Consider the following 8249-nt stretch of genomic DNA (forward strand, 5'->3'; position numbering starts at 1 on the left):
AAACCAGTATGGAGGTTTCATACTTTGTTATGTATGTAACGAAGGCTGAACAATCAGTGGTTGATCTTTACTCGGTATATGGCATGAATGCCCAAATGGATTAATAAAATTCTCATTACGTTCTGCCCATGTGTTTCAACTGTCCTGAACACAAAGACATCTCTCTATGTATTAAATCTAGCGTCTCTCCATATCAGCAAGGAGGCCTCACGAACCATCGACCTAACGAATCATCCCTACTGTTCAGCAATATACGTGACAGACTCACATCAGTTATGTGAACAGAATCAGGTACAAGAGAGATCAATATTCCGGCCTAAAGTCTCTAATACCATTTCGTGGATAGTCACTTTAGACGTTGGAACACGTCGTGCAGAGTTGTGTCCCGTGGACGTAATGTTAGCTACAGTTTGCTTTTTCACTGATTGTTTCAAATGACTTAAATGAAACTTGCTAGGACGATAAAAGACACGAGGACTGCCTCCCTGAAGGAACAGGCTTGAGACAGTTCTTTACAGGGGATGTCATATCAATATAGTATACGAAGGTACAAGTTAAATGTAGCAACACTTGTTATGTATGTTGGTAATGTTGATATCTACATGTGTGCGATGTGTCCAGTTTTATTCAGTTTACGAAATAAGACTATGTGCAACTCACAGACGTCACTAACTCCCTGTAGGAGTTGTTCTGACCCAACTGTTGGAGTAAAGCTCAGAGCTGATACCTCAAAGCTTGCACACAACACGTGAGAGAAAACCCTCCCAGCACGATGTAGGCTTAGGGTTCATTGACCTGATCGTTGGCTGTCCTCCCTCTCCCTGGAACAGGGCAGACACTTGGTCAGAAACGGCAGCTATGCCACGAAGCGACTGTGTGCACTCGTGGGGTCTTCCCATGTACCCGATGTAGTATATACAAACCCGTGCCGGATATAGTAGATGCTAGTACTATAGTAAGTACCCGGATGTAGTGTATAGGAATGCCTTGAAGTACCCGGATCTTGTGTATACAAAGTCGCGAAGTACCCGGATGTAGTGTATACATACCAATGAAGTACCTGGATTTAGTGTACATAAATCCGTGAAGTACCCGGATGTCGTGTGTACATATCTGTTCGTGGTGAGTGGTTGCGGCGTTTCTTTATGTCGTAGAGGTTGCCCAATACTCGATACTGTTACGAGTGACACAGAGCACAGATATACGTCGTGTTTTGCACAATCTGCACTTACAGCACACAATCGGTTACATGTAGAGTCTGCAGTGAAGTCATTCTCTTCCCACAGATGTTACTTGTCATATTTTCCTGCGAACCTCAGTTCTAATAACGGCCCTTTCATGGTGCGAGTGTTCAGGAGTCGTGATTGGTTGCAATCAGATTTAGTTGTGCAATCAACGACGTTGTTTCAAAAGTGATCATTCGTGGGCTCTCGGTAATTTCCGTATGCTTCGGGAAAACTAGAACCTAATGCCCTGTGCGATGCGCAAACGTTTCTTTTGGACAAAGCTCAGTCATGTAATGGCGGATCAATGACGTCTCCATTGCCTTCGTTGACAACGGACAAGCTAGCCATTAAATGTCTTAAATCAACACAAGTCCCCGGCAGAGGAGGGACATTTGTGACCCTATATTTGCTTACATTAGAGTCAAGTTGGATCTAAGTCGATGTAACTGGAAAGAAGGGAGAGAATTCGTGTCCCGATTATTTTGCCGCTAGGGGACTTTACGAGAACCGGGAAGTATGGTTGTAGTGAGTGAGTGTAGTTTTACGCTGCACTCAGCAATATTCCAGCTATATGGCGGCGGTCTGTAAATAATCGAGTCTGGACCAGACAATCCAGTGACCAACAACATGAGCATCGATCTGCACAACTGGGAACCGATGACATGTTCCAACCAAGTCAGCGAGCCTGACCACCCGATCCCGTTAGTCGCCTCTTACGACAAGCATAGTCGCCTTTTATGGCAAGCATGGATTGTTGAAGGTCTATTCTACCCCGGGACCTTCACGGGTCAGTATGGCTGTGTTAGAACAGAGGTTCGTAGGAAGATATGACAAGTAACCTTTGTGGGAAGAGAATTCAGTGAATTATATTACAACTATTTGTTTGAATATACTGACATGTTTGTTCGTGTGTCTTCATGTAAATATAATGCAGGATATAATTCAAGAGTTGTGTTCTTTTGTGTGTAATAACTTATAAACTCGACCTGTCATTCTGTAAATAACTTCTGCTACTGTTACTGCTGCTGCTGCTGCTGCTACCACCACTACCACTACCACTACCACTACCACTACCACTACTACTGCTACTGCTACTGCTACTGCCACTGCTACTACCACTACCACTACTACTACCACTACCACTACCACTACCACTACTACTACTACCACTACTACTACCACTACCACCACTACTACTACCACTTTACGCGTTTGTTCATTTTTTGTTAAAGGTCACATGCAACCAAAAAATCAAACATAATTAAAACACATTTATCACTTATTCATGACATATAATATACATTGCTGTTTTTTTAAAAACAAAACAAATAAAGACAATTATGAGCGTACAATCGCGAATCAAAAGTGCAATATTTTGTACCTGGGCTTACTTCCCCCGAAACGAAGCCCTCGGGAGACCGAACCCAGTCATAGCGGGTGGATATGCACTCAAGTGCAACGACGGCTTCCGATTGGCTGTTTCAGTTGCTGATATGCTGAGGGTTCATTGTGTGTACAGAAAGATGATCTGTTTGATGGGCATTTTAGAAGTATAGCCAGTCACAAGAAAGTAAGATTCTTTATGGATAACAACTTCATTTACTGTACTTGATGAGTTGTTTCAGTATGGATTCAAATACCGCTGTCAAACAATATCAATAGAAGTTGTTGCTTGTAAAAAACAAATAAACAAAACTATTCGCGATTCAAAAGTGCAATATTTTCTACTTGGCCTTACTTCCCTGGAGACGAAGCCTTCGGGAGACCGAACCCAGTCATAGCGGGTGGGGGTGCACTCAAGTGTAACGACGGCTTCCGATTGGCTGGTTTATTTGCTGATACGCTGAGGGCTTATTGTGTGTACAGAAAGATGGTGTGTTTGATGGACATTTTAGAAGTCGAGTTACAAGAAAGTAAGATTCTCTATGGATAACAACTTCTTTTATTGTAGTTGATGCGTCGTTTCAGTATGGATTCATATATCGCTGTCAAACAAAATCATATACACGAGAAAAAGTTGTTATCCATAATGAATGTGTTTAGACATTTTGGGCTTTGTAAATACATGTATATGTTCTCTGAATTTGAGTTTGATCCAATCAAAAATCAGTAGAGATGGTGAACTACTGCGTGGCTGGAAACTGTCATTCGTCCACGTACAAAGCTGGACTTTGGACAAAGCCGTACCAGTTTCCATCAGATCCAGTCATCCGAGAAAAATGGATGTAGTTTGTTTGCAACCCACAGACCTAAAAACATGTCATATGTACAAGTATCACACCTGCCTAATTACATAATGTGACAGAGACAGGACTCGGATGCACGAGTCATAAATCAATTTATTTTATTTATGGTGTAAAATTTAAATTGCACGTGGTCAATGATTGAAGCTGTGTATTGCATATTATCACTAGCAGACAGGCAGGCTGACATATAGGTGTCAATAAACCAGACATTGAGCTTTCTCTGTGACAGAGGCTGCTTACCAAAATCAACAATTTTTTTTATGTAACGAGTAGATAAATTACTTCTTTGTGTACACAATCAAGATTAGAGTACTGCTCACGACCCCATACTCCGGGCATGCATACTGTTTCAAGCTCCGCGTTCCTATTCACTGGATATGCGTTATGGGCGCATACAGCTGTTTAAACCACTTTTCCCCCCAGCGCTTGAGGAAAAATATTGAATCGTTTGAACACCGATTTCGCGGGCTTTTCTTCAACGTGTTGTTTCAACTTTATAGGCTGAATTGGCATTTTTGATTATTTGTTTCGGTAAGTGCATACCGAAAGGTATCAGAATCTGCAAAGTTGTGTTTTACGTTGCATGTGACCTTTAAGGATTAAGGCCAAGCATGTGATAACCTTATATGTATAACGCTATATATTATTACTGCATTATATTGTTATCAATAAATCCAAGCAGAATTATTGCTTTTCCGAATATACGATGCCAAACAGTTCCGTACACACGTATTGCTATATTTATTCCTAAGTTGACAGAGCGCAGCACTATGGCCTCTGGCTCGAAGCTCAGAATCTCACAGTTTCTGTCTTAATATCCGCAATTCACCAGGGTTTCACTTGTTAGCGACTAACACATTCATCCGACACTATATTTCCACAAAGTTAACACCATGTGATGTGCCTGGAATCATGTCCACGGTACTGTTCAACATAACATTTCTACAGTTATTGTGATCATTTTACATCTAATAGTACTTCGGTCGATGACTGCCTTTCGATGAAACCCCCAGTTTTCAATACATTACGTAAACGAATCATCTTCTTCTCAAGCTGGTCACCTTTATCTTTAATAAATCTCTTTAACCTCCGTCTTGGGACACACGTCCAACGATATTATTATCACAGTGCATACAATCTTTGCCTCCTTGTCTTTAGTATTACCCAGGTACACCGGACGTGACACTTTGACCTTCTCTTGTATGAAACAGACTCGGAGCTGCCGGGCGAGGGACCACACTGGTGGAATGATTTACTTGATTAATACCCTTGATCCGATTATATTCTCATTCATTATACAATGGGATTTAGTGGTTGCGGAACAGGTTGTATTGGTGCCAACCGAGTTGAGGGACCTATATACTAGTTTCTTCACAAGGACCGCTTGGCTGGTTTAGAGGGAAAAGGGTTTGCCTGGAGAGGTCCGAGACGGGGTTGATCCCATGTCGCGTCGGTCCAAAAGAAGTTATGATGTAGTTATTGTTGTCCTGCGCACCACTGGGCATTAAAACATATAAGATGACTGGATGAATGTGAGTCAGCATATTGTGCCTGGGTAGGGTATTAAACGTGAGTCAGTGTACTCTGTTTGGGTGGAGTAACGAATGTGAGTCATTATACTGTGTCTGTGCGAGGTGAGGAATGTGAGTCAGTGGACTGTGTCTGAATGGGGTAGCCTTGTTGAACACAAGGGTGGTATTTCCGTGAGACAGGACTTTTAATCCAGCCATAGTCAGGACAGACATGTATGAGCGTAAGTGCAGTGATCTTGAACGCCCCCGTGAGCCCCGTTTTACATGACCTTCCTTCACAGCATTATTTGCACTCCGCATTGACCTTAACCTTGATTAGATTGATTGGTTCCCTCGTCGAGTACGCTACTCCAGCTGTGCCACATAAAAAGTGGTTCGATAATATTTCACAAAATCTGTTTGTTTCTAATGATATATTATCACAAATGGTATGTATACCGGACAAAATATGTTAGAGATATTGACATTTTTATGACTGATATGTTTTCCGTATGACAATGAATCATTATTCATAATTTCAAAATTTACATATATTCCTAACTATTTTCGTCTAGTGTATGTACGTTCGCTCTAATATATGTCTGTGCCGTCTTAGAAAACAATGTAAACAATGATGAAGAGCCCCATTAATGTATCATTAATGTATCAAACGGAATATCAGTAGGCATTCTATCACTGTGGGCTCATTTAGCACATAGGCTAACATCAATGGTCAGCTGAAAGTATATGGAACACCCTTCAAGCACAACGCTCATTCTTCGCTTCACACGTGGCGAAAAGATCCCATGAACCACTGATCGATTACCTTGCTGCACGGATCGTCGAAGATCACAAGAAACTGCACACATTTTACTTCCTGATAAGCCTAAGGAGAATACCAGACATTGCGAGATCTGCAAAGCCCGTGCCCTATGAGAGGACCCACGTGTTACCTGGGTCGAACTGGGGTTAACTGCAGGTTATTGTTCCCCGTGAGCGGTGAGCGAAGGAGGCAACACGAGCTACATGCTGTGCTTTTGTTTGTGTGGATGAGACGGGAACATGCCGGGTGTGGCGAAGGTCTGCATTCCGGCGCTGTTGGTGTTTCATTTGGTTGAAGACATTGTTTGTGGAGACTGTACCGGTGGCGAAGTGAACGGTTGCACAGCAAATCTCCCACTTGGCCTGTACAAGAAGAGTTTTACATCATCCTGCAACAGGCACGATGTGTGCTATATGTGTGTAGGTACTTCTAGATACACTCTCTCTCTCTCCCTACCTCTCTCTCCCTACCTCTCCCTCTCTCTCTCTCTGCGTGCGTGTGCGTTCGTGTTCGTTAATTCGTGTACGAGTGTGTGTACACAGCGTGTGTCATGTGAGTAGGGCATTTGTACAGGTGGCCTCCTTCACTGATCTTTTCGAGCTGAAACAGTCACGGTGTCCTTGCTTGTGTGTCGTTATTCGTTTCGAATCTGCCCCCTAGGTGGCGTAGAGCAGATGATTGGTCGAAACAGTACACAGTCTTCAGCTTGCATATTTCCAGTTAACGATAGTTAGTAACTCTGAAAACCTAATTCTCCTAATGCCGATAAGTTTTCGAGAAAAGGACTACGCTTGTTATTGACTCCCAAAGCACATGATGCGTGAAGTCAAGGGAGATAACCCAGTTTCAGCGCATATGATTTCATAACCCATGCGCTTCAATACTTGCTGTAAATAATGCGTAAAACCTTTGCCCTTGTTCTTGGGTTGTGTAAGGATATTGTTCCTTGTATTCGCTACCAGATTCGGTTATGATGTAATACAACACATATTTTAAAGAAAATATTAATTTATGCTCACTGTAAGCGAAGGGGCTTGCAACGTTAAAGCTAGCATCAATTAGGCTTCATAAAAAAATAAATATTTCTCGGGCACATCTGTTTCAAAAGTGAAGAGGGCGGTAGGACGTTTTCTTTAAATTTTTGATAGAAAAAAGTGGCGAGGGAGGAATACATTTTATTTAGTTTTGTTTCTCTGAGAAATACAGCTTCGAAAGTGTTAGTGAGTTAGTGAGTTGTAGATTCAGTCACTCTCGTTCTTACACTCATTCTTATAGTGGACAAATGAATGATCGGGAAGCGGCAAAGTCAAAATTATTTTGGGTGGTTGTTTTTATTGTGACGAGCAAGGCGTTTCGAAGTATTTGTATAGAAAGTGACATTCATGAAAATGTGTGTATCAGTTTTAAATGGAACTAATGCCAGCACGGTGCTTGGGTGACCTGATCAAAGACAGGTGTTTGTCATGTGACCACATTTAAGACCGTGTCATGTGAAATGTGAATTAATGCACATAATGAAAACCAAAGTTCACACAACAGATAGTCATTGAAACATGTGACCCGTGAAGGTCTACCCGGGGTAGAATATGCCTTCAGCAACCCATGCTTGCCATAAAAGGCGACTAAGCATGTCGAAAGAGGCGACTAACGGGGTCGGGTGGTCAGACTTGCTGACTTAGTTGATATATGTCATCGGTTCCCAATTGCGCAGATCGATGCTCATGTTGTTGGTCACTGGACTGCCTGGTCCAGACTCGATTATTTAAGGACCGCCGCCATATAGCTGGAATACTGCTGAATGCAGCGTAAAACTAAACTCACTCACTCACTCACTCACTCACTCATTGAAACATGTGATCCGCAAAATTTGATGTCTCTCAAGTTATGTAAATAAAAGATCCGTCAAAGCATTTACCGGTTGTTACCAGTTCTCTTTTTTTTTCAAAAGGGTTCAAAGTTCGGCAAATCCCGATCATGGTGCGACTGGAGGTTCCTGCAAAACATGTTGAGCACGTGCAGCACTTGGGATATCTTGTGTCATGGACATGCGCATTGCTATTTTATTGCGGTACTGGTGTTCGGTGCCTTCTTTTACCACGACAGTCCTGTGACGTGGTGTGACGATTCTTGGATCGAGCCTTGTATATGATTGCACAATAAATACCTCATATGCGTGTCCTCATCATTGTGTGTTCTCGGTGTAATCTGTTTTCTTTTTTTGTACCAAGGCGTGTGTACGTGTTCTGCCTCTGTATAATCCCGTAGTGTCACCTCTTGTCGCCCTGACGTGAGTGAGTGAGTGAGGTAGTGAGGTCTGTGACAAGGTCAATACTAATGCAGTCAGGAGTAATCAACCTTCTGTCCTCCTGTCAGTTCCCGATGTCCTACCTTCTGTCCTCCTCTATGTCCTCCGTGAGGTCACGATGTTCTACCTTATGTCCAC

General features: G+C 42.4%; 1 protein-coding gene across 1 annotated transcript; it reads left to right on the forward strand.

Moving 5' to 3' along the window:
• The first annotated feature begins 5908 nt into the window (after window positions 1-5908).
• On the forward strand, window positions 5909-7983 carry LOC137287362 (uncharacterized). Its single transcript, XM_067819618.1, has 2 exons — window positions 5909-6225; window positions 7755-7983. Exons 1-2 carry the CDS (start codon window positions 6046-6048, stop codon window positions 7953-7955), a joined length of 381 nt encoding a protein of 126 aa, XP_067675719.1. The 5' UTR covers window positions 5909-6045; the 3' UTR covers window positions 7956-7983.
• Window positions 7984-8249: the final 266 nt, after the last annotated feature.

The sequence above is a fragment of the Haliotis asinina genome, chromosome 6 (assembly GCF_037392515.1).
Source record: "Haliotis asinina isolate JCU_RB_2024 chromosome 6, JCU_Hal_asi_v2, whole genome shotgun sequence".
NCBI classification, from domain to species: domain Eukaryota; kingdom Metazoa; phylum Mollusca; class Gastropoda; order Lepetellida; family Haliotidae; genus Haliotis; species Haliotis asinina.

What these genes read in the sequence shown, in the direction of transcription:
- LOC137287362 (XM_067819618.1), top strand. Translation starts at nt 6,046, where the DNA reads ATGCCGGGTGTGGCGAAGGTCTGCATTCCGGCGCTGTTGGTGTTTCAT. An exon ending in ACGATGTGTGCTATATGTGT is followed by an intron (nt 6,226 to 7,754) that starts GTAGGTACTTCT and finishes TTTTTTCAAAAG; the next exon opens with GGTTCAAAGTTCGGCAAATC.